Here is a 27,168-nt window from a genome sequence, read left to right as displayed (position 1 = left end):
ACAAAAAAAAGAAAGAAACAAAAATGGATCCTTGTTACTGTGCGTAGCCAGAACATTAAAGAGATTGTCCATAAAAAATATCTACATTTTTTAACCCAGCATCTGGATCTGAATATTTTTGTAATTAACTAAAAGTTTAGTATAGCCAGTGAGCTATTCATGGAAGTCTATCTGTATAGCGCCACCTTCTGTTTGCTATTTTTCAAAATTCTCTGTCCAACTCACTGATGACGGAAGCACATGCTCAGTTCCATCCTTCAAATGCCACTAGCTGCAGCCTAAAGAACAAACTAGGGATCGACCGATATTGATTTTTTAGGGCCGATACCGATAATTTGTGAACTTTCAGGCCGATAGCCGATAATTTATACCGATATTCTGGGAATTTTCATTTTTGAGAAAAAAAAATAATTCCTACACAAATCTGCTGAAAATTAATATGTTTATTGTTAATGTGTATTTTTTTGTTATTGTTAATGTGTATTTTTTTTTTATAAATCTTTTTCATTTATACTTAATATTTTTGTGTTTTTTTTTTACTAACTTTTAACCCCCTTAGGGACTAGAACCTTTGTCCCTATTCACCCTGATAGATCTCTATCAGGGTGAATAGGATCTCACACTGTCCCTGCTGCTCTGTGCATAGTGCACACAGCAGCATGGAGCTGAACATGGCAGCCAGGGCTTCAATAGCGTCCTGGCTGCCATGGTAACCGATCGGAGCCCCAGGCTTACACAGCTGGGGCTCCGATCGGAGGAGCAGGGGATCCTGTGGCCACTGCCACCAATGATTAATACTGGGGGGGGGGGGGCGCACTGCGCCACCAATGTTTTTACTATTGGCCGGGATTGGGATGGGGGTGGGGGGCGCACTGCGCCACCAATGATTAATACTGGGGGGCTTGGGGGGGCGCACTGCGCCACCAATGAAGATAAGTCTCTCATTCATATACAGGAGGCGGGAGCTGGCTGCAGAATCACATAGCCGGCTCCCGACCTCTATCAGCGGGTAGCTGCGATCCGCGGCACCTGAGGAGTTAACTACCGCGGACCGCAGCTATTGCTCATAGAGGTCGGGAGCCGGCTATGTGATTCTGCAGCCAGCTCCCGCCTCCTGTATATATGAATGAATGAAAGGCTTATCTTCATTGGTGACGCAGCGGCCACAGCCCCTCCCCTCCTCTTGTGTTCTATCCCCTCATTGGCGGGCAGCGGCAGCAGCAGCAACAGGGGGAGGAGACACTGCTTCCTTCTCCCTGTGCTGCGGAGGGAACACAGAGAGCGCTGAGAGCAGCGCGTTCTGTGTTCCCCATACGTTATCGGTATATCGGCAAAATTGATGCCGATACCGATAACGTTCAAAATCCTCAATATCGGCCGATAATATCGGCCAAACCGATAATCGGTCGATCCTAGAACAAACCCCCCTAAGAATGGATGCCCCCCCCCCCCCCTCGAGCTGGCAGCTTGGAATAAATCTAGCGGAGCAATGAACGGGGAAATCTCTGGATCCATGTGAGGTACAGGGCTGGTTCTTGCTGGAAAGAGATTGTCATGGACTTTATGATGTCTGATGATCATTTTTCACATTATTCATGGGATCACCCCATTAATTATGTGTGTCTATACAGCAGCCTGCAGCCATGTACAACTCTCAGCATGCTTTGACACCCACAGGGTGTCTGATTTAGGCCTCATGCACACGACCGTTGTGTGCATCCGTGGCCGTTGTGCCGTTTTCCGTTTTTTTTTCGCGGACCCATGATCGGGCGGGGGGGGGAAGGGGAGTCCGCACACTGGCCACCAATGATATTAATACAATAGAGGGGGGGCCGACGGAGGCCGCACACTGGCCACCAATGATATTACAATAGGGGGGGTGCCGCATGCTGGCCACCGATGATATTACAATAAAGGGAGGGGGGGGGCGACGGAGGCCGCACACAGGCCACCAATGATATTACAATAAAGAGAGGGGGGCCGACGGAGGCCGCACACTGGCGACCAATGATATTACAATAGAGGGGGGGCCGCACACTGGCCACCAATGATATTCAAACTGGGGAGGGAGGGGGGTCTGCCCCCTGCTGCCTGGCAGCCCCTGATCTCTTACAGGGGGCTATGATACGCACAATTAACCCCTTAAGGTGCGGCACCTGAAGTGGTTAATTGTGCTGATCACAGCCCCCTGTAAGAGATCGGGTGCTGCCAGGCAGCAAGGGGCAGTCATGTACACAATTCGTAGTATATTCTAACTAGAAGCGTCCCCATCACCATGGGAACGCCTCTGTGTTAGAATATACTGTCGGATCTGAGTTTCACGATGTAACTCAAATCCGATGGTATATTCTAACATAGAGGCGTTCCCATGGTGATGGGGACACTTCAAGTTAAAATATACCATCGGATTGAGAAAACTCTGATCCTATGGTATATTAACTCCTGACTTTACATTGAAAGTCAATGGGGGACGGATCCGTTTGAAATTGCACCATATTGTGTCAACGTCAAACGGATCCGTCCCCATTGACTTGCATTGTAATTCAGGACGGAAACCGTTTGGCTCCGCACTGCCAGGCGGATCCTCCAAAAATCAAGGGAAGACCCACGGACGAAAAAACGGTCACGGACACGGACCAACGGAACGGCCGTTTTGCGGACCGTGAAAAAAATATGGTCGTGTGCATGAGGCCTTAGTCTCAAAAACAGTCTAATTTCTATGTCTGTTTTGAGTGGCGGGTTGAGGACACATTTTCATGCGCATACTAACTAGACCAGTCTGGTAGCGGCTTATTCAATTATTCCATTATCCCCATTAAAAACACGTCCACACTCTGACGAAACTGAGCATGCATGTGTATTGGGAGCATTTGGCTGACAGTGACTGGAGGTGCACTCTAAAAGGGTATTCCCATTTCAGCTATCAGGGCTCAGCTCAATACCCATATCTTATGTGAAAGCCTGAGGTTCTCTAACGTTTCCATAACTCCCAAAGAAGTGAATAGGGGTTGCAGAACAGCAAAGCACCTCTGTCCGCTTCACGGTATTCCGATTTCATCCATGAATGGCTCAGATGGGAAAACTGGGGGTCTGATCTGAGGTCTGATGAAGATGATTGGGGGGGTCTGATCTGAGGTCTGATTGAAGACTGGGGGTCTGATCTGAGGTCTGATGAAAATTGGGGGTCTGATCTGAGGTCTGATGAAGATGATTGGGGGGTCAGATCTGAGGTTTGATGAGGATTGGGGGTCAGATCTGAGGTTTGGGGTCAGATCTGAGGTTTGATGAGGATTGGGGGTCAGATCTGAGTTTGATGAGGATTGGGATCTGATCTGAGGTCTGATGAAGACTGGGGGTCTGATCTGAGGTCTGATGAAGACTGGGGTCTGCTCTGAGGCCTTATAAAGATTGGCGGTCTGATCTGAGGTCTGATGAGGATTGGGGGGTCTGATGAAGACTGGGGTCTGATCGGATGTCTGATGAGGATTGGAATCTGATTTGAGGGTCTAGGTGCTAAACATTTTTATAAGAAATATATAAACCCAGACATCACCTTGTCCCCTTTAAGTCTCTGCACTATGAAGCACTGGCAGAAACAACTTTTTAATTCTGATGAAAGTTAATTAGTTTGCCAATATTAAATGGGAGAAAATGAGGAAATGGTATTTATCTTTCTCTGTGAAGCTAAGCCGTGTATCATTTCCCAATTATTGAAATTAGCTGGCAAACACAATGATAATTTCCCGTTCACATGCTGGTAATAAACAATGTATTTGCTGGAGCATAGAAAGTCATTTTAACTTTAAACCGAGTTCAAACAAGGGAAAAAAAAGGATAAAGTTTGGATAAAACTGTTCTTGATGAGATAATCTGCTGCAAACTGCAGGGGGAAAATACAATATAAATACCCTGAAATTATTTGTAAACCATAAATGTTTTAGGAGAAAATAATACCCTCCGCCCTCTTGACCTCCACCGTTGGTTAGAGAGGTGGGTCTCACAGGGCCGGGTTGTTATTTGCTTGGTATACAATGATGACAGGGTAGTGGGTCAAAACACCTTTTTCCAAACTGCACTGGAGGGAAGGGGATCGGGAGAGAAAATACACTACTGACAAATGAAAAAAAGGTAAACAAAAAGGCTATTTTACAACTTGTCAATGCTGGAGTCTGTTACATGTAGTCATCAATGAAGGATTTTTTGTGCTTACCTGTAAAATCCTTTTCTCGCTGAGTTTATTGGGGAACACAGAAGACCATGGGGTATAGCTGCTGGCACTAGGAGGCGACACCAAGCAAAAAGTGTTAGCTTCTCCCCTCAGCTATACCCTTCCTACAGACACTGTTTGTATGAAAGCAGTAGGACCAGCCAGGAGAAGCCAACAGAAAACAATAACAAGGGAGAAAGGCGGAGATGGGTCAGAATCAAGAACCGGAGGGACCCATCAAAGAGCCCCAGTAATGTACATACGGGACGGGAGCTGTGTCCGCCAATGAACTCAGCGAGAAAAGGATTTTATACAGGTAAGCCTAAAAAATCCTATCGAATCCAAGGCCAGTCATAATGCCCCACACAGAAATGTGGGGGAGGACACACCCGGAACCCTGAAAAGGGCAGGTAGAACCATTCCTAGGAAGGCCAGCCAGAGAGCAGCTGAACACGCAGAGGCTCCGGCTGGGCAGAACAAAGAACAGCCCAGGGAATATATGTCACGGCTTAGGAAACTCCAGAAGAAGTGGAGAGCACACAGCGTATCCACAAGATGGACAAGAATGAAGACAAGTCAATCACCAGAACAAACGGAGCGGAGAGAGAGACCTAGCCTGTATCCAGAAGACTTCTAAGGAAGTAATATCCATGGGTCAGAACCCCGGGAAAAAAACACCCAAGAGCCATCAACAGACACAACATGGTGTGAGAAGAAAAAAAAGGAACCACTCAGTGGAAAACTGTTTGGAAGAAGACGAATTGACCATGGCGTCTGGACAGCAAGGGCAAGCGAAGTGCAGATATGACAAAAACTTGCCCCCTACAGGGGACAAAGTAGGGGTGCCAGAAGGCAATGCCCCAAAACCATACCAGGCTGCCAGAAGAGAAGAACAATCCAGCGGGACCATGACAAACAAGTCAGGGCTAGAAAACCTGGATGTGAGGCTTGAAAATGGCCCACAAGAAAAAATTCTTGAGGGAGTGAAGATACTTAATGGGAACAAGGCAGTGAAACCGACCGAAAACCCACTAAAAAAAAGTGGGGAGTAACCTGGCAGGAAAAGAGTGCCCTCCGGAAGCAACAAAAACGTCCCCTTCAGACCTATGGCCAAGGAATTTGCTGCATAAGAGTGTTTTCCAAGGGGAACGCGAATGTGATAAGTAGAGGTAGGTAGAGGAGGACTTTAAATTCCAGAATTAGAAAGGAGGGAAGCCGTCAGATACTCCATGAAGGCTGCCTGAACTGGCAGACCTAACCTGGAAGCTGAAGAACCTAGGCCAAACGGAGGAAAATAGGAGGGTAAGGTAAACTCATCAGACACTATTGACCGCCACTGCGGAACAACCCCGCCTAAAGAAGAGAATGGGGTTATCTGAGGAATGCACAAAATGGCCAGACAGGAACCAGAGTTGGTAGAAATACTGCGCCAGGAAGGGAGTGTGGACACCGAACGCCACAAAGTCCCCGAAAAAAACTGGTAACAGAACCAATACTACCCGGTACTACAGGCACTCTACAGCAGAAAGGTGGCATACGAGAACCCAATGGCTATGGAAACTAGCAGTGCAGCCAGAAACAGTATCTGGCGAAAGTGCAACTACTTGCCCTGCGGAAGGGGAGCAATAGAAGGGGCTGAAGCGGCTCAGTAGGGAACCATCATTTAGGGGTGACAACAAGGACAGTACGACCACTCTACCTGGTGAGGGGAGCAATGCAGACAACTCACATTGTGCATACCCAAACTCCCCAAGGAGGTAATGCTTACTGTCACCATAGTAGATGGTAGAGGCAATGCACTACATGTGAAGGGAAGAAGGCACTAGGCCAGCGCCATAGAAATCGGCAGGTCATACCAGGCACAGAAAACTGTACTAAGACCCACTAGAAGTGAGCAAACCCATCAGCCACAGCATGTCATGGTATGGGCAGATGACAGCGATTTAGGGAATAAGAGTATCTGTCAGTCAGCGCCTCAGGTACACCATAAATACAATGCCAGGAGGTGTCACCGACATACCAAGACATACGGACGTCCCCGCGAAAGTGAGTGGCAGGAGATCTTTGAATTTTTCACACTCTGATAGCCCCTTAAACAGTCCTGAAGATGTGGCCTATGTAGGCCGCAGAGCCGGGGCCTCGAGTACAGGCGAGGCCAACCGGAAGAACTTCCGGTTGGGGCGGCAGGCAAGGAGGGAACGGGAGCGCAAGCAGGGAATCAAGGAGGCCAGAACAGGAGAACCGATGGCCCGAGGAGAAAAGTGGCGGCCGCCAGGATACATACGACCGCCGGGAATGCAACGCAGGGCCGGAATGGGGCTGGGGATCGGTGGTGGGAGCGGAGAATCATCTGATACAAGGAAGAAAGGGGTTAAGGGTTATCTACCGCACCCAGGGCGAACCAACATATATTCCTGTGTTCACTAAGAGAACACAGGAGGTGGCGGGCGGGCTGGGGCTCAGGCACAGGGGGGCCAGCGGGGGGAGGCAGGTAATATACTTACCCAGACGGTTTCTGCCCACCCTGGGTCCAGCAGTGTCACCTTCCTCAAAGTGCTGCCCGTTGGCGATAGCGGCTACACCGGTAACAGGGGGGACTTCCAGGAGTAGTATATAAGGTGACACTGTAGCTGGCTGGTAACAGTGGATTTGAGATCCCTTGTTCCTCCTTGACTTCCAGAGGTGGGGAACGAGCAGCGGGCTTGAGGACCCTGTAGCCCGAATCTGAAAAAATTGAAAATTAAAATGAAAAAGCTTTGGCAGACCTGCAGAAAAAAAATGTCTGCCTCCTACGGACACTAAGCTAAAACGGATTAGCTCCGTGTCTGCAGGAGGGGTATAGCTGAGGGGAGGAAGTAAAACTTTTTGCTTAGTGTCGCCTCCTCGTGGCAGCAGCAATACCCCATGGTCTTCTGTGTCCCCCAATGATACGAGCGAGAAAGGTCCTTACTCTACATTCAGATGCTCCACAGACTTTTTTTGTCTGGCATTACTGTTGTTCATCTTCTCTCTTACAGGACTGCTGTTTGGATGTTGTTGAAGTGTTCACTATGGCTGCTGGATGAAGACATGCACCATTTGTGCACTCCAGTAGCTTATTTGCCACTGACCTCTCATCAGCTCCAAGAGCGCCTGCACTGGTGCCACGAGGAACCACACAGAGGCATAAATGGCAAACAATAGTGTTGAGTGATGAAAGCGGATTTTGCCTTGGTACTAATGATGACCGCATCAGAGGTTGCAGGATGGCTGGAGGGCACCTACTGCCATCATGCATAGTCTGGAGACACATAGGACCAACACCAGTTGTCATAGGTGGGAGCAATTAGCTGTTCTGGTATACATGGATGGACAATTGACCAGCTTTCGGTATGTCTCAGACGAGGAGACGTGGTGTTCCAACAAGATAACATCTGTCCACATACTGCCTGCCCTACACAACGTTCTCTTCGGGGTATAAAGCAGCTCCCCTGATCAGCTTGATCCACAGATCTCTCCCGCATCAAGAATGTCTGGGTCTGGATGGAGCAAGAGAACTCCCATGTACAGCAGCCAACAACCACCTTGGCAGAACTAGAGGTGCAAGCTGAAAGAGCCAAAGGAGGATATCCAGCATCTGTATGAAGGTCAACATGCCATAGTGGCCGTCTGCCAGTAATAATGTGACCCTACCTTAACATATACCCTGCTGAAGAGCCCAAAATAAAGGGTGCACTGTTTTGGTTGCCTGATTGACCAAGTATAAACTGTTGCTGTTTGATCAATCTCAGCTGATCTGCACAACAATATAGAATGATGGTACCCCCCACAATCAACTGCCTGGTGGGTGATTAGTAGGGCCGATACCAATAATTTGTGAATTTTCAGGCCGATAGCCGATAATTTATACCGATATTCTGGGAATTTTTATTTTTGAAAAAAAAAATAAAAAATCCTACACAAATCTGCTGAAAATGAATATGTTTATTGTTAACGTGTAGGTTTTTTTTTGTAAATCTTTATTTTACATTTATACTTAATATTTTGGTGGGGTTTTTTTAAAAATAACTTTTAGCCCCCTTAGGGACTAGAACCCTTGGTCCTATTCACCCTGATAGATCTCTATCAGGGTGAATAGGAGCTCACACTGTCCCTGCTGGTCTGTGCTTTGTGCACACAGCAGCATGGAGTTTACCATGGCAGCCAGGGCTTCAATAGCGTCCTGGCTGCCATGGTAACCGACCGGAGCCCCAGGATTACACTGCTGGGGCTCCGATCGAAGGAGCAGGGGAGAGGGGATCTGCGATCCGCGGCACCTGAGCGGTCAACTACCGCAGATCGCAGCCTCCGCTCATAGAGGTCGGGAGTCGGCTATGTGATTCTGCAGCCAGCTCCCGCCTCCTGTATATAAATGAATGAGAGATTTCTCTTCATTGGTGGCGCAGTGGCCATAAACCCTCCCCTCCTCTTTTCCTCCTTCCTCTCATTGGCGGCAGCGGCAGCAGCACAGGGGGGAGGGAGACACTGCTTCCTTCTCCCCTGTGCTGCTGAGGGAACGCGGAGAGCGCTGAGAGCAGCGCGATCTGTGTTCCCCATACCTTATTGGAATATCGGCAAAATAGATGCCGATACCGATAACGGTCAAAATACTGAATATTGGCCGATAATATCGGTAAAACCGATAATCGGTCGATCCCTAGTGATTAGTCTTGCATAAAAAGAATATCTCCTGTCACACGAATTCATGTATGATAGAAAACACGTTCTTGTTACAAAGTGGATGTGAATCTGCTGTGTCTACTGAACACATCTGACTTGGGTCTAATTCAAAGGGTGTTATCTTAGTGGCGCCCTTGGTCTCCACCCTTTAACCCCTACACAGGGATCTGGACTTCATTGCAAGGGAATCACCAGGCTGATACCTTTTGGAGAAGTCTCTGTTCAGTGGATTGCTGACCCACGAGGTGCGAAACTCTGAGGGGTCTGGCAAAACAGTAGTCAGGGTCAAGCCAAGGTCAGCGCAGGCAGCTTACTGCACAAGCATAGGCCCTTTAAGAGCCACAGACAGAAAAAGAGAGAGAGAGCCCTAAAGGCAGTGAGACGCAGCCTGTGTGAGGATAAAGAACAGAGGGATGCTGGCGAGCACGGGCAGCCAGGGGAACAGACCAATCAACAAGGTGAGGACTCCTATGGCAATGCCCAAGTGGAAGATGGCGGCAGGCACAGACCGCCAGTACAACAGTTCTGAATAGAAATACAATTTTGGTTACCTCAAAATAAATTTGTTACCTCTGATCCCAAGCTCAAAGAGACAATTTCATCTTCAAACGCAGAATGGGTATCGATATGTGGTGGGATACCTAGGAGACAGTGAGACAACCACATGACCACTCTTGAGCAATCAGTTTATTTGGCATCTTCCGTTACACCAAGGGTAAGTTAGGGCTCTGAAAATAATGCACTAACACAATAGATACAAACATTATATGTGGACTAAGCCCTCACTCTAATATCATAAAATCTGAGACTTTCAACAAAATTATTTTGATCAAAACACATCTGTGCCCGCCTACCCGTGCCAAGGTGGTCTCAGTCGGACAGGTCCTACTCTAAACCTGTCTATAACATTGGGCATCTATATTCAGGAGAGCAGGCCCTGCACATACAGTGTGCTGCTCCTAGTCACCTCTGGGTGCATCCAGCAACCAATGAGAGGAGGAGGACGCACAGATATATGTACCAGCTAATCAAGGCTGCCTGTTAGATAGGAGAAGCAAAATCACACAAGAATGCTACTCCCCAGATAATAGGAGCGCATTCACACTTGAAGGTGCCACCCCTTTAAAAACATAAATTTACCAAAAATCACAGAAAAAGATACAAAACATCCTGCACGATATGATAATTGAATATGCAGATGTGCATGGCAACATTTATAAGAAAAAAAAATTGTTTATATATTTTATATGTAAAATTGGGAAAGAGGGTAATTTATACTTAATATTTTGGTGTGTTTTTTTTAACTTTTTATTTACTAATTATTTCCCCCCTTAGGGGCTAGAACCTGGGATCTTTTAATCCCTTTTCCTATTCACCCTAATAGAGCTCTATTAGGGTGAATAGGACACTCTCCCTGCTGCCCTGTGCATAGTGCACACAGCAGCAGGGAGAGTACCATGGCAGCCAGGGCTTCAGTAGCGCCCTGGCTGCCATGGTAACCGATTGGATCCCCAGGATTACACTGCTGGGGCTCCGATCAGAAGCTGCCACTGCCACCAATGAAAAGGAGGGGAGGGGACGCTGTGGCCACTGCCACCAATGAAGAGGAGGGGAGGGGACGCTGTGGCCACTGCCACCAATGACTTTAATACTGGGGGGGTTGGAGGGGCGCACTGCACCACCAATGATTTTAATACAGGGGGTTGGGGGGAGGGCGCACTGCGCCACCAATGATTTTAATACTGGGGAGGGCTCACTGCACCACCAATGATAATTAACGTTTAAAACAGGAGGCGGGTGTGTCGGCGCAGAATCACATAGCCGGCACCCTGCCTCTGACAGGGAGCTGCGATCAGCGGCAGCAGTTAACCCCTTAGGTGCGGCACCTGAGGGGTTAACTGCAGCTGATGACAGCTTCCTGTCATTTAGGCTGGGCAACGCCTCCTGTATTTGTATTAGACGTTAATTATCACTGGTGGCGCAGTGCGCCCGCCCCTCCTCCTCCCGTCATTGGCAGCGCGGCACAGGGGGGAGGGAGAGAGTGACTCCTTCTTCCCTGTGCTGCTGAGGGAACATGAGCGCGCTGACATCAGTTCTGTGATAGCACGCTGGACGCATTATCGGCAAGGTTAGATGCCGATAACTTTAAAAATCATGAATATCGGCTGATAATATCGGTAACTCCGATAATCGGTCGATCCCTAACTAACACAATAGATGCAAACATTATATATGGACTAAATATTCACTCTAATAATAAAATCTGAGACTCTCAGCCAATATATTTTAATCAAAACATATTGGTGACGCCTACCCGCGCCAAGGTGGTCTCAGTAGGGCAGGTCCTACTCTAAACCTACCTATGCCGTTGGGCATCTACACTAAGGAGAGCAGAGTATGCACATATAGTGTGCTGCTCCTAGTTACCTCTGTTTGCATCAAGCAACCAATGAGGGTTTTCCGAGACTTTTAAGGGGTTTTCCTCTGGATAGATCATCAGTATCTGATCGGTAGGGATCCGACACCCTAGACCCCTGCCAATTAGCTGTTTGAAAAGGCACTGCTGCTTGCAGTAGCATCGCGGCCTTCTCACAGCTTAACCTAGGTCATGTGATGTCACGTTCATCGGTCAAATGGCCTAGGCGCAGCTCAGCCCCATTCACTACAATGCATAGTGCTGTGCTTGGTGAGCTGAGAGATGGCTGCGGTGCTACTGCGAGCACCAGTGCCTTCTCAAACAGCTGATCAGGGTCCCGGGACTGATGACTAGAGGATAGGTCATGCTGACATACAACTGCCTCCATAGCTTCTTGTACAGAAGTATTTGACGTCTTACCTTGCCCGGGCTCATACTGGTTTATTGTTAATTGGTCCGGCATATTCTTTATCAGCTTCTGATGCAGACATCTTTCCAGCAACACGTTACAGAACTCTGGAAGACCTGCAGAAAGAAATTATGAAGACATTAAATGGTGTTATCCAGTCTCACTTGTACAGAGATGAATTAATGAATAATGACAAGTTCTTAAACTTTCTAATATATTTAGCATTTCAATTCTCCATGAATTTCACAGTCTCTTCTTAGAAACATCCTCATTTCCATTCTCTGACCGCTACACAGATTTTGAGGTATATATAACTTACAAAGATTAAAGGGGTATTTCCGCATGTTATAAATGTCTGATAGGTGTGGATCCCAGAGTTGAGACCTGCAACTATGTTTAGAACCCCCTTCTGCCTCACCCTATATCCCACTGGCCCCACATTCAAGAATCAAGTAGTGGCTGGGTTTATAGAAACAGCCAAGCATACTGAGCCATGATTTTTCTGTAACTCCCATAGAGGTGAATGAGAGTTAAAGGCTGTGTACACATTTGGAGGCAATTTTTTTTAAATTATTGCATTGTACTTATTTTGAGCTAAAAATCATGTTTTCAATTTACCTTAATTAACAATAAGGAGCCCTTTTCTCTGTGCAGAGCTGACATGCTCTAGCAGCAGCCTGTAGATTTTCTGTCTTTTCCGTCATCTGGGGAGCTGACGGACTCCTCATCTCCGATCTCTGACCTCCTAAACACTCATTATAGCTCAGTTCTATCTTACTGATTAGAATGTGGCTTAAATAAGTGTTTATGACCTCTTAAGCAGTTTACAGATAAGGTTTATTAGATGACCAGCACAAAGTGATAGTACCAGTCACACAGTTAGGCCTCTTTCACACAGGCATCGCGGGTGAGGGCCGAATGCGTTCAGGGTGCATTGCGGGAAACCCGCGCGAGTAGGCACGCAATTGCAGTCAGTTTTGTCTGTGATTGCGTTCCGATGTCCAGTTTTTTCCGCGCGAGTGCAATGCGTTTTGCATGCGCGTGAGAAAAAACTGAATGTGGTACCCAGACCCGAACCCGGACTTCTTCACTGAAGTTCGGGTTTGGGGTTCTGCAGATTTTATTATTTTCCATTATAACATGGTTATAATGGAAAATAATAGCATTCTTTAATACAGAATGCTAATTATAATGTCAGTTAAGGGTTATAAAATAATAAAAACATAACTCACCTCATCCACTTGATCACGCAGCCGGCATCGTCTTCTTTCTTCTTCTTTCAGGACCTGCAAAAGGACCTTTGATGACGTAATCGCACTCACCACGTGGTGAATGCGATTACGTCATCAAAGGTCCATTTGCAGGTTCTGAAAGAAGAAGAAAGAAGACGATGCCTGCTGCGCGATCAAGTGGATGAGGTGAATTTATTTATTTTTATTTTTTTAACCCCTCAAGGCACATTTTACTAAGCATTCTGTATTAAGAATGCTATTATTTTCCCTTATAATAATGGAATTGCACCCGCGCGGAATTCTCGCCCGTGTAAAAGGGGCCTTAGAAAATATTTTTAATAAATATAAATATTTTTAATAAAGGCCAAATGAAAATATGATTTTTAGCCAAAAATTTGTAAAATGCAATCATAAACAAAAATTGCCTCCAAAGGTGTACATAGCCTTTAAGTAAAAAGCACAGCATAGTAAGCGTTTCCGAACACTCACCCACATCTCGTAGCCTGGATGCAGCGGCGAGCGGAGCAGGGTGAGATGTGATATTCTAGAGAGAGGCGAGATCTGCACCCATCATCTATCCTGTGGACATGCTATAAATGTCTCAGGGAAAATAACCCTTTAAAGGCTATGGACATCTTTGGGGGCATATTTTTATTATTGCATTCTACTTATCTTAACCGCTTCAGGACACATGACGTACCGGTACGTCATGTTGTCCTGGTACTTAAGGACACATGACGTACCGGTACGTCATGTATAGTTCCGATCACCACCGCCCGGCGGGCGGTGATCGGAGCACGGTGCCTGCTAAAATCATTGAGCAGGCACCTTGGCTAAATGCGGCGGGGGGTCCTGTGACCCCCCCATGGCGGCGATCGCAGCAAGCGGTTTGCCGAGCGGTTTGCAGAGTGTCAGCACATTGCTGACACTCTGCTTGAAGCGCCTGACATCTGTGCTGGCACAGACGCCATGCGTTTAACCCATTCCATGCCGCGGTCCGTAGGGACCGCTGTATGGAAAAGGTTAGGAGGGAGGGAGCTCCCTCCCTCTCCCATCGGGGGCTGCTGTGCCTTTTCAGCCCCCGATGGGAGAGGGAGGGGGCCCCCCTACCTACCCATTACCCACTGCTCTGCTGTGGCAGCGAGTGATGGGTACCATGGCAACCGGACGCCTTCACAGGCGTCCGGCTGTCCATGGTACTGATCAGAGGCTGTCCATGGTGCTGATTAGACTTCTGCTAAAGTGAAAATACAGTACTCTATATAGTGTACTGTACTGTATTATACAGACATCAGACCCACTGGATCTTCAAGAACCAAGTGGGTCTGGGTCTAAAAAAAATGTGAAAAAAAAGTAAAAATCAAAAAACACATTTATCACTGATTAAAAATGAAAAAAATACGTCCGTAACGACCTGATCTATAAAACGTTCATGTTACTTTACCCGCACGGTGAACTCCATAAAAATATATAAATAAAAAACTATGATGAAATTTAAATTTTGCCCACCTTACTTCCCAAAAAAGGTAATAAAAGTGATCAAAAAAGTCTTAGTGACCACCCATACGTGTTTTTACGGCGGTCACTAAGGGGCCTTAGGCTGGGCTGCCGCGTTTTTACGGCGGCCCAGTTTAAGCGCTGCACGGCTCCCCCGTGCAGCGGGGAGCGCGGACCTGGCTCTCACATGAGAGCCGGGTCCCTGCTCTAACAGCCTGGACCGGCAGGAGTGCCGATCCGGGCTGTTTAACCCTTTACATGCCGGGCGCAATGGCGCCCGCTGCATGTAAAGTGGTGACAGAGGGAGCGGACTCCCTCTGTCTCCCATCAGCACCCCGAAAATGCGATTGCGGGGTGCTGATGTGTTGGGAAGCTTACCTTGCTTCCGATCAGTGCCCCGAGCCTGTCTTCCGGTACCTCCAGCAGGCTGTGCCTCTCTGGCGCAGCCTGCTGGTCAATGTTTGAATAGCACTGCTATTGAAATGCAATGCATTATAGAGATAATGCATTACATTTTAAAAGCAATCAAAATACTGTATATTATAGTACCCTTGTGGGACTATTAAGTAGTAAAAAAAATAGGAAAAAAATACACATTTATTAAATAAATAAAAATTCCATTAAATAAAAAAATATGCTTTTTTTTCCATTGAAAATACGCTTTTCAATGAAAAAAAATGCAAAAAGAAAATATCCCCCATATGTTTGGTATTGCCGCGTCCGTAACGACCGGGACTACATAAATATTACATAAATTATCCCCTATGGTGAACGCCGTAAAAAAAAAAGAAAAAAAAAAGACAGAATTTCGAATTTATTCTTAGTTTCCACTGAAAAAACGTAATAACAAGCGATCAAAAAGCGGCATTTACTCCAAAATCATACCAATGAAAAATACAAGTAGTCTTTCAAAAATCAAGCCCTCACACAATTCCATTTAAAAAAAAAAAAAAAAGTTATGGGTCTTGTGAAGTGGCAATGCAAAATCATTTTTTTGGTTAATAAAAGGTGTTTTTTTGCAAAAAAAGTTGTAAAACGTAAACAAAATTATAAGTATTTAGTATCACTGTAATCGTACTGACCCAGAGAATAAAGATATTATGTTATTTGTACCGAAAAATGAACGCCATAAAATGTATAATGTAAAAACGCAGTGGCAGTATTGCTATTTTTCCCCATCTCCCTCCCAGAAAGAGTTAATAAAAGTTAATCAGAAAGTTATGTGTACCCCAAAATGGCGCCATTAAAAACTACAACTTGTCCCGTAAAAAACAAGCCCTCATAAAGCTATATAGATGAAAAAATAAAAAAGTTATAGCTCTTGGAGCGAGACCATAAAAAAAGGAAGAAAAAACGCTTGGTCATAAAGGCCCAAACAGGCTTGGTCACTAAGGGGTTAAGCTAAATTATCAAACAAGTGTTTATGAGCTGTCAGAGAACTGGAGAATGCTATAATAATACTAAGCTTCCAAACAGGTCCGTAGCCCACATGAATTTACTTTTTTAATCCAGTTCTTCCATGTCACCCACTCTGACCCCTTCAATAGCCTTTTCATCACCAGATCGTTTTCTGGATGTTGTTTCTAGGTTTTAATAGAAATCAAATAAAGATTGATTTTAATCTTTCTCATTGAGCTATTTTACACTTTAACCCACCACAATCTCTTGGCCAAAACATTCATTTTTATGTCTACTTAGCTACTGACACCAATTTTTTTTGTTGGATCAGTTGTAGATTTTTTACACATCATTTTGGAGTAAAAATAAGTTAACATTAAATTTATGCATTATTTTAAAATTATGACAGAATGCAATGCAAAAGGAAACTCCAACATAGTTTTCAATGGGATATTTGTATGCTGTTGTAATTATGTGACTAAATAACTATTTCCTGGGTGACTACGAGAACAGGGATATCTAATAGGTAGATGATTATTAAAGTTTATTAATTTTATTGAATTAAAAACGACAGTATTTTTCACTCCATAAGACACACCATAATGAAACCGCTCACCAGTATTCACTCCATAAGACGCGGGGATAAGTGCGTCTTAAAGAGCAAAAAAACATGGTAGTTCTAAAAAAATAAATCATGATTGAAGTATTTTTTCTTTTGCGTCCTTATATAATTTTATTGTAAACTTTATTTTAACTCCTGGGGATTTCTTTTCCTTTTGGCCTCATGCACACAGCCGTTGTGCAGCCGTTCCGTGCATTGGGGACCACAATTGCGGTCCCCAATGCAAGGGCTGGATGGCAGCTGCCCTCCAAGAGGTAATTAGGTGGGCCCATCTGCTGTGACTTGTACAATCATGGTCAAGTACATGTACGTAGGAAGGGGTAAACCCCTGTTTATATGTCTATATGCAGTATTATGGCATACGGATCTTATTTTACCATGCTGCCAGTCTGAAGTCACCACTAGAGGGAGCTCAGGAGCTTACTGGATACTGTTAAACATACAGCACAGCTCTTGAGCTTCCGTTGCAGGCAAACAGAAGGCTTTTTTAACTATATCTATGCAAGGTATTTGGAGCTCTGCATTTAGAAAATGGAGTTCTGACTTCTAGAAAAATAAAAGAATGGGTACAGAACCAATTTAGATAAAAACTAAATATTGTTCGATGCTAGGCATTTATATAAAGCAAAGTGTGCGTATCTAACAGGAGCCATACTCACTGCAACCAAAATTCCTTCTGCTCCCAGGTCTTTAAAACTCACCTCCAGGTAGCGGCTTGTCCTTATCTACATTGTTATTATCATATCGGAACTCATATCCATAATGCTTCACCCTCCGATGTTTTAGTGACTTCTGGTCTGCAAGTAGATTTAAGTGAAAAAATAGGATTTTTTGTGCTTACCTGTGAAATCCTTTTCTCGCTGAGTTCATTGGGGGACACAGGAGACCGTGGGAACAGCTGCTGCTGCTGCCACTAGGAGGCGACACTAGGCAAAAAAAGTGTTAGCTCCTCCTCTCAGCAATACCCCTCCTGCAGACACTGAGCTAATCAGTTTGTACTAAAGCAGGAGGAGCAGCCAGGAGAAGCCAACAGAGACCAAATGTATGAAAGAGCTGGAGATGGGTCAGAACCAAGAACAGGTGGGACCCACCAAAAAGAACCAGCAATCTACTTACTGGGTGGGTGCTGTGTCCCCCAATGAACTCAGCGAGAAAAGGATTTTACAGGTAAGCACAAAAAATCCTATTTTCTCGCTCGTATCATTGGGGGACACAGGAGACCATGGGGTGTTCCAAAGCAGTACCATGAGGAGGGATTAGAAGACTAGAACAAATCTAAGGACGTCATAAGGCCCCGCACAGAAATGTGGAGAAAGGATGCTCAGGAACCCTGAAGAGGACAGGAAGAGCATGAACCAGGAAGAACGCACGGCGCAAAAAGAGGAAAACCCAGTTAAATAAAGCCCAAGGGCTCGAGAGGCTTCGGAAGATGTGGATAGCAGCACATAATATCCACAAGAAGGATAAGCATGTCTGACGACTGAAGATGATGTGCGGAAGGTACTTCTGGATAACGAGGACCACAGAATTGCTGTGGGGACCTGGACTGGAAACCCAGGATGTCTTGCATGGCAATAGGCCCCATGGAAAACAGAGAGGTGTCTACTCAACAGAAATTAGTCTGTAGAATCCGGGTAAGCACGAGACCTGGCGAAGGAGCAACAGGAAAACCCAGACACGACCTTACCAAATGTGTAAGTATCAGGATGGAATACTTTAACCCAGGAAAAACTGGGAAAATTCAAAGGAATTACTGGGCAACTGGCAGAGGACTAGTCCTGTAGGGATCTCCCAGGTACGTGAGGAGACCCCTATGGGTCAATTTGAAGAAAACAGTGAGTAGCCACTCCCTTGTAAAGAATCCAGCACGAGAAGAGACTAAAAAGTATGGAATATGATCCCTCATCAAGAACAGAGATAAGGGATGGCCAAGGGGGACAAAAAGCCACAACGGGAACCAATCAGAGGTAGAAAATGAATAACCATAGACAAATGGGGAGTAGTCTGAGAGGAAAAGACTGTGTCCCTGGGGATTAATAGCATCCCAGCCGTGCAGCAGAGAGCACTGCGGCGGAAGAGTGCAGCCAAAGCAACGTCCACCACTAGACAAAAGGAAGACTGTGATGCTGGAACCAGGACCATACGACTGGCATTAGACAGCCTGAGGAAACTGAGCAACCGCACTCTTAAAAGAGAGCAGGCTACAATACATAAGAGAGCACATACACTCGCCGGAATACACTCATGGTAGCCGATCCAAAAGGTAAAGATCACAGCATACATCTCTGCTTAAAAAGGAAAAGCCCCTAAGGAGCAGGTACTGTGGAAGACCGATGCCCCAGAGCCGTAGAGGCTTGTCGTGAGGCAGACCCAACTGCAGGCTGAAGAACAAAAATATCGGAGGTGTGTAGATTCGTCAGAGACCATCCACTGTCGCCGTGTAGCGACTCTGCCTGAAGGGGACAATGCGGTCATCAGCGGAATGCACAGATTGGTCCGAGAAAGGAGAAATACTTCTCCAGGAGAGCATGTGATGACTATGTCCGACGTCACAAAAACATCAGAGAAAATCTGGACATATAAGAAAAAATAGTGCAGGCGTTCCAGAGCAGTAAGAATCCAACCTCAGGAGTATGGATACTGGCCATGTAGACAGAAACATAATCTGGGGAGAGCGCAATCAGTCGTCTTGCGGAGGGGCATAATGTAGAAAGGGTTTTGCGTTCCAGCAACGAAACATCTATTAGCATTGATAACATGTGACAGCACCATATTCCTGTCCGGTGAGGGGGGAAAAGCAGCCGATGCACAGTATGTGCTCTGAATAGGTGTCTCCCCTACATAAGGACATCTCAACCCTATTACTCATCTCTTAAAAGAAGCAGTGTTGATGGTGTCACTTGAAATGAGAACCATGTGGTAGACCAATGTCATAGAAACTATGGGGTTATGCCAACCAGGGAGAACCCTGCAATAATGCGCACCAGAAGTCAATGGCTCATCAGCTATAGCATAGCATACTAATGCAAATACATGGTCAGAGAATGGAAGTACTGCAGATGACCATGTAATCGGGAATGAGTGGACGAATCAGCTAAAACTGCAAGCGACAGCATAAAGACCCCACCCTATAGGTGCAATGGTATCCATTGGTCGCGTAAAATGAGCCGGAGATCCACCTGAGAGGGAATGTAGACACAACCACCACACTTAAGACCAGTGTGAGGGTTCCACCTATAGAAGGAGAGAAGCGGTAGAAGCTATCGCATACAGAGCCAATGCCAAAACAGGGAACGGAACAGAAGGCAATGTGGTAGAAACCACAGAACCATAACCAGTGCAAATGCAAGGAGTGAGGAGGAAAGTAACGCGGGTGCCACCATGGCTTGCAGGGAGTACGTAAGCCCCTAGCCTGAGAAGGGAACCACACAGTGGTAGACAAGGCACTTAGGGCTAAGGCAAATTCTCCACCTGAGAATGGGGCCAGACAGGAGTAGCCACAGAAACTAGTGCTGGCGCAATACTCCACCTGAGGAGGAGGTCATACTGTAGAAGCCATAGTATACAGTGATAGCACCATACTCCACCTGATGAGGAGACCATACAGTAGGAGCCATGGTATGTGGTTGTCATGAATAAAGGGGAAGGGAGGGACACCAGAATAACAACAGAAGGGGGAAAGACAAAGAACTAGGCCTCAAGGCCTAGTCACCTCCTAGGAAACCCCTAAACCTGGCCCTGACTCCTATCAGCATATATAGACCCTGAAGGTGGGAAAATACATACGCCGTAACCTAAACCCTAGGAGCCCTGAAATGCTCCAGGTGAATGAACCAGCGTCTCCCTGAGGCCTAGTAACAACAAGCACAAGGGAACAACCAAATACAAAGAGCAGAACAATTTATCTTAAAGAAAATGAAGGAGAAGGAACACAGGAAAGGTCCACACCAACTCTTCCAAATCCAAGTAGAGAATATCAACCGCATGGTATGAAGTGTGAGACAAAACTAAATAGGGAATGCAGTAATGAGCACAAGCTGCACCTGACAAGGGGTGTGGTCATTACCAAACAACAACACTGACAATCGAGAGACTGTCAGTTAACCTCACGTGCAGCAAGTCTCTCAGATCTTCTAACCACTGACATGGGAGGTACCATGACAGTAGTACTAACGCAAATACTCCACCCAAGGGGGAGACTGTTCAGTAGGAGCTATGGCATGAAGTGCTAACACAAATTCTTCCCCTGAGAAGAAGTCCATACAGAAAGTAACCACCGAAACAAGGGCTAGCCAAATACCTGAGAAGGCCATACAGTAGTAGCCATGATATGTAGCACTAGCGTAAATACTCCACCTGAGAAGGAGGCTATAGGCATAGTAGCCACAAAAGCCAAGTCAGGATAGACACGCCACCTGGGAAGGAGGCCCTACAGTAGTAGCTACGATCTCCAGTGCTAGCGTAAATACTCCACCTGCGGAAGACAGTAGTAGCCATGTAATGGAGCGCTAGCCTAAATACGCCACCTGAAAATGAGGAGAGCTAGACGTGGAAACAGTATTCAGAGGCAGTGTAATACTGAATTCGCTTAGTAGTAACCACCGAATTCTCTTCCAGGGCAGATACACCACATAAGAAGGTGTCAAGTATCATGACGAACCATGTAGAGTGGAGTCCCACCGGGACTTAAAGCGGTGTTGTGGGGATACACTCTGGGAGGACAGGGACTGTCATGTCGGCACTCAAAACCAACAACCAAGAATGAAGGGGATTTTGCGGTAGTAGCTGCAGTGTCCGGTGGTTGTGCCCGTATTCCACTTGTGGGGGAGGACCGGGTAATAGTAGGTACCGTCTCTTGGAATACAGCCCCCGTGGAAGAGGAAGAATATGATAGGAATTATAGTATCTGGTGCTGTGGCGTAGTAAACATAGTATCCAATGGTGGTGCAATTACTTCAACCGTTCATGTGAATACTGAACCTGTGGGAGTAGGTAACGCAGGATATACTTGCCAGTGATAGAGAGATTACTCCACTATGGAAGGGGTAATGCGAGCGGCTGTGCCGTATCCAGGGGTCGTGCGATTACTCCACCTATGAAGGGGGTTAATGCGACCAGCTGAACAGTATGGAGTGGTAGTGCGATTACACCACCTATGGAGGGGGGCAATGCAACAGGCTGTACAGTATGCAGTGGTCGTGCATTTACGACACCTAAGAGAGAGGGGGCAATGCTACAGAGTGTGAGGCATCCAGTGGTAATTACTCCACCCTCCTCGGCAGGATGCACGGTTTACGTGGGTAGTGCAATTAGTCCGTCTATGGATGGAAGGTCATATGACGGGACGCACGGTATACATTGGGAGTGCCATTACTCCATCTATCAGAGGAGGAGAATATGGATGTACGGATGTACAGCAACCAGTGGTAGTGCAACTACTCCACTTAAGGAAGGGAGAACGCGACAGGATGTACAGCGCCAGTGCTTGTCCGTGGAAGGGGGGTTGCATGAAAAACATCCAGTGGACTTGTTGCAGGGAAGTGCGGCAGTAATCGCATGAGGGGGAGCGCACCCACCTTAGAGGGGGTTAATTTTGCAACAGACACCACACTCTTGATAGTGCCAGGGTAACTTATTATTCATTTATTTTAATATAAACATATAGTCGTGTATTCGACAACTGACACCCCAAGCCCCAACTGAAGGCAAGAAGGGGTTAATTTTAAACTACACAGCCATGTAATAGGGAAGCCAGCCTCAGTAAGGTGGCAGGCAAGTAAGGGTTTCTTAGTTTTTTTTTAAAGAGAAGCCGGGGGCGAAGCTCAGCAGGCTCCTGGAGAAGGGGGGTGTCTGGTTGCGAACATTTCGCGCCTGGGGAACAGTCCCCGCCCACCAAACTCCAAGATGGAAGTTTTGGCCTAGTAGGCCGCAAAGCCGGGGACTCGTGTAGCCGCGCGCCGACCGGAAAGACTTCCGGCTGAAACAGAAGGCCGGGAAGAATGGCCGTGGGATTCCCAACCCCAGATCGAGGAGACCTGGGACGGGGGTACTCGACGCCCGGTAGCTGGATGCAGCGGTCGCCCCAGGAGGGGATGTGACCGCTGGGAAATGGTACCAGTAGGCCCCAGAAGAAGGGGGTGGAGGGCACAAGGAGAGAACACGGGCCGGGAAAGAATGCAGTAGGTAAACAGCACTTGGCCGAGGAATGGAGGGGTGGAGAGGAATAGAGTGGTGAGGTGGGGTTGAGAGATTGGGGAGGAGGTGGATGGAGGGGGTTATACTCAACCTGTGTTCACAATACTCACCCCATCTTCATCCTCTTCTGTTCACCCCACCCTCCACCCCAGGGGTACCAGTAGGGTCACCTCTTCAGCCACTAGCACCGAGGTGGTAGTTAGGCTGGAGTGGAGGGGGGGGGCTTCAGAAATGCAGGTGACCCCATGGTTGGTGGGATGCAGAGGAGCAGGGCCGCCCTGGTTCACTTTTGCCTTCTTGGGGGAGGTCGGGCGGTGAGGGGAACAGACACCAACCTTCATCCCCGGGTAAATAGAGAGGCCGGGCGTCTCTCTGTTTCCCGTACCTAAAGGGGAAAAAAAGGAAAAATAACAAAAGAAGACGCCCTGCAAAGCAGGGGAGGAGCTAACACTTATTTTGCCTAGTGTCGCCTCCTAGTGGCAGCAGCAGCTCTACCCATGGTCTCCTGTGTCCCCCAATGATACAAGCGAGAAATGTATTAGTTAAAAAACACAGTGTTAATTCTTATTTATTCACCAATTCAAACTTTATCCATAGACATTACCTAACTACAGGAATATTAAACACAAAAAATGTCATAAAATAAAAAAAATATCCCAGCACTTCATCCTTTCCTTTGGTCCTATTTGTCTCATATTACGCCTAAAATTGAGGGATATATAAAGAAATCTCCCTGTCCCAGGAAATCAGCCGTGTTCCTCCACCTCACTGGCCTGGGTCTGGCTGTAAGACAGCTGGCTACAACAGAAGCCTCCCCAACCTGTCTGCATTACACAAAATGATAATTTAGCCCCACTTCTTAGCTGACCACCAGCTAAAGACTCAGCAGATCGGCAGGAAGTTACAGAGCTGTGACAAAATCCGCTGCGATTGGACAGCTCACAACCAGGGAGAAGGGGACGCCCCATGAGAAACACAGCCGTCTCCTCCTCCCTGTACCGATGGTAAGGATTAGCACGAAATCAGAAAGGGGGCACAACGGGGAAAGGGAGAAGCCCATAGGGAAAAAAAGCACAAGGACATCTCCTCAAAATGCCCTACAGTGCCAGGTACTTATAATGTAACGTCAGAACCAGTGAAAAGTCCTCTTTAAGCCCTATGCCATGTACAGGCTGTTTATTATAGTGTTCCTTTAAAATCAAATCACTTCCTAAACATATTACATTTTGCACTGACCCTGAGTTACAGCCTGTATTATAGTCAACAGCTCCGTTCACACTTCTGGAGGCTTCAGAGCTGAAATCTCCCACGTTGTTGGCTCAATGTCAGCACAGAGTGTGTTTTGCCGATTTGAAAAACTACTTGTCCCACTACATTATACGAGAAGCTTGTTGAGAACAAGTTCTCAACAAGCTTGCTGACGATTTCTAGTAGCAACCAGCTAAAAGCCATTAGAAAGCGTCTTTACATAGAAAACTGTGGCAATTCTTGTTTGCATGAGGTAAGCGCTGCCTCCTGTGATATAAGTGCTGCACCTCATATAATACTTACTGGAATTATCTGTCTCCCAATTAATATTTTCCAAAAGTACAAGTTCTTCTTCTGGAGAAACAATGTTTTCTACGATTAGTAGGCCGGGGGGCAGCGCCGGAGAGGACGTCTCTTTTACTTCAACTGAGAATAAGAGCAAAAGAACATAATAAGTTATGGTCCACAATACAAACCTATAAAAGCTATATTACACATTTATATACTGTATACCTTAGTAAAAAATTCTGAGTTAATAGGATGGAGGGAGGTCTCCTGTTCAGGACCCTCATCTCTTAGACAGAGTGGAGATCAGTTACAAAGAGCATCTCTCTCTTGAAGGACCCGTCCTACCTGCATTACACAGAGAACCCAGGGATATGAATAAGCACTATTTAAAGGGGACCTTGATGGGATATCACTAGGATATGCCATCAATGTCAGATAGGTGTGGGTCCCGAACTAAAGAAGAGCACACCATGCATGCCCGACTTTCTCTCCATTCACTGCTATGGGACTTCCAAAAAATAGGGTGCCCCATTCTGGAGATAAAAACGGGTCCCAGAGGTGGGACTCATAGCTATGTGACATTGATTGTGTATCGATATGCCATCAGTGTCCCAGAAGAAAATACCCCTTTGAAGCCTTTGCCACCAATAGTGAACAAAAATGCTTTCATGCTGTACCACCACCTCCACACATGGTCGTATGGTAGGTCATACCAATTTAAGCTTTGGAGACCATAATGTTTTTTTTGTTTTGTAAAAACAAACAAGGACTACAAGTAGCAGCACACTGCCATGCTCAAAGACACATGCAAACACTGGAAACATGGATACATCTGAATTGCATTACTGCTATACTTACTACATGAAAATTTGAAGCTTTTTAAGCACATTTTTGATCAAAATTGTGTCAGGCCCATCTACTAGCGACAAGGTGGCTTCCAACAGATGGGACCTACACTATCCGACTTGCCTCTCCTGGGTAGCGTGCACCTGAACCCCTTTTTCACATTGTTTGGAGGTGGTAGTCTAACTTTGTTTTTTGCATTGACATTTCTTGTTTTGTTAGAGGTTGTCCAAGCTCTTAAAGAAGGCAGGCATGCTATTAGAATACAGAAAAATTATTATCACTGTCCCCAAACCTTTCTATTCCAGCGCCAACACTCCTCTTCCCCTTACTGCTGCTGCTACACATTTGGCTGTAGTGATGATGTGTCCATATACTGCACATAACTGCCCTCAGCAGTATATGGCACAAAACAACTGGGGCCAATGATTGGCTGCAGCAGACAAGCACTTCCTGCACAACAGGCAGGAAAACAAAGCACTGTAAGGAGGACGAGGCAGTGGCGAGGGAACAGAAGGGGTTGAGACCGTCAGTATACTTTTTTTTATTATAACAATAGTGTTGCTGCCTTTAAAAAAAATATATATAACTTAGATCGGACCATATGCGCCCAGCTCTCACAGCTGCTCATATACTAACTGTATATCAGGAGTCTATTGTGTGGTGGGTAATTCCAACCATTCATTCACAGACCGCACTGACCTACAGCAGCAATATAATTGTCCAGTTTTCCTGGAACATGGCAGCAGGAGGTCTCCTCTCATCCCATACCCCGTTCCGCAGTCATAGGTAACATGAATGACTCCTATAGAAGAACAGACATTAAGAAATCCATACCTTTATCCACAAAACTCAGGTACAGAGTGATCTTCTGCTCCACGTCCACAGATGGGATGTCTTGTCCACTGATTGCCGAGTAAGCACTGATGGCTGCCTCAGGGGACGCATAGGTGACAAAGGAGTAGGGCTTGTTCGGGGGCATCACCAGTGACTCCACCAGTCCATGGGGCTTCAGGACATCAATGAGCTGTTGTCTGCTCACTCCGTTCCCCAGACCTCCATTGGCAACTACCAAGCTCTGAAGAAAAGGAGAGAGGCCTGTAAACCCCAAGTGTCCGTTTTATTTATATCGCCACTATGTCTCCAAAGGCCACTTAATATGTTTCTAACAAAGAGCGAGGAGGAAGATGAGCGCCATATTGTACCAAATAAAGATGGCTACATGTCAGCCCCTTTCCATAAATCCTATTAGGCTGTATATTATGATGTTCTGCAGCAGATGAGGCGTGTGATAGGAGGTTCTGCAGCAGCTGAGGTGTGTAGTATGATGTTCTGTGGCAGCTGAGGTGTGTAGTATGATGTTCTGTGGCAGCTGAGGTGTGTAGTATGATGTTCTGTGGCAGCTGAGGTGTGTGATATGAGGTTCTACAGCAGAGGAGGGAAGTATTAAGAGGTTCTACAGAAGCTGAGGTGTGTATAAGTTTGGGTTAACATATAGGTTTAGTGGCATTTTTCTACCGTACATTTTTGCACCTGCATTTTTGGTGCACGCTGAGAGAGGTTTCTATGGCGTTTTTTATTTTTTCAAGGTGGAAAAACTCCAGACCAGATTCATGTCCAGACCAGATATCTTCTGGATAGGTCATCTGATTGGTGGGGGTCCAACACCCAGGACCCCCACCGATCAGCTGTTTGAGAAGGCATCGGCCCTTGCAGCAGCGCCGCAGCCTTCTCTAAGCTCAATACATTGTATAGCGCCTGTGCTTGGTATCTCGCTCAGGCCCATTCACTTCAATAGAGCGGAGCTGCTCCTAGGTCATGTGACCGATGTGTGTGATGTCACTTGGTGTAGGGATAGCTGTGAGAAGGATGCGGCACTACTGCGAGCACCGGTGCCTTCACAAACAGTTGATTGGCCGGGGCCCCAGGTGTCGGATGCCCACCAATCCGATACTGATGACCTGTCCACAGAATAGGTCATTAGTAAAAAAAAAAACATTTGGAAAACCTATTTGATAAATCTCCTCTATATGTGTTAGTCGTTCAGTGGTTGGTGCAGGAGAATAAACTTCATCCATTTATGGTCTATGGCTGACTATTGTCTATGCTAGGCCT

General features: G+C 46.4%; 1 protein-coding gene across 1 annotated transcript in view; it reads right to left on the bottom strand.

The window, feature by feature from the left end:
• The window catches only part of ALKBH8 (alkB homolog 8, tRNA methyltransferase), a 66,299-nt gene that overhangs the window by 28,704 nt on the left and 10,427 nt on the right, over window positions 1-27,168 (bottom strand). Inside the window, exons 3-7 of the mRNA XM_040426269.1 lie at window positions 25,891-26,131; window positions 24,226-24,348; window positions 17,181-17,276; window positions 11,742-11,846; window positions 9,476-9,546 (exon numbers count right to left, since the gene is read on the bottom strand). Coding sequence (XP_040282203.1) covers window positions 9,476-9,546; window positions 11,742-11,846; window positions 17,181-17,276; window positions 24,226-24,348; window positions 25,891-26,131 — 636 coding nt within the window. The remainder of the gene's footprint in view (window positions 1-9,475; window positions 9,547-11,741; window positions 11,847-17,180; window positions 17,277-24,225; window positions 24,349-25,890; window positions 26,132-27,168) is intronic.

Source organism: Bufo bufo, chromosome 3 (genome assembly GCF_905171765.1).
Source record: "Bufo bufo chromosome 3, aBufBuf1.1, whole genome shotgun sequence".
In the NCBI taxonomy this organism is placed as follows: domain Eukaryota; kingdom Metazoa; phylum Chordata; class Amphibia; order Anura; family Bufonidae; genus Bufo; species Bufo bufo.
Note: the sequence above shows the minus strand (reverse complement) of the source record. Positions and strands in the feature narration are given on the sequence as shown.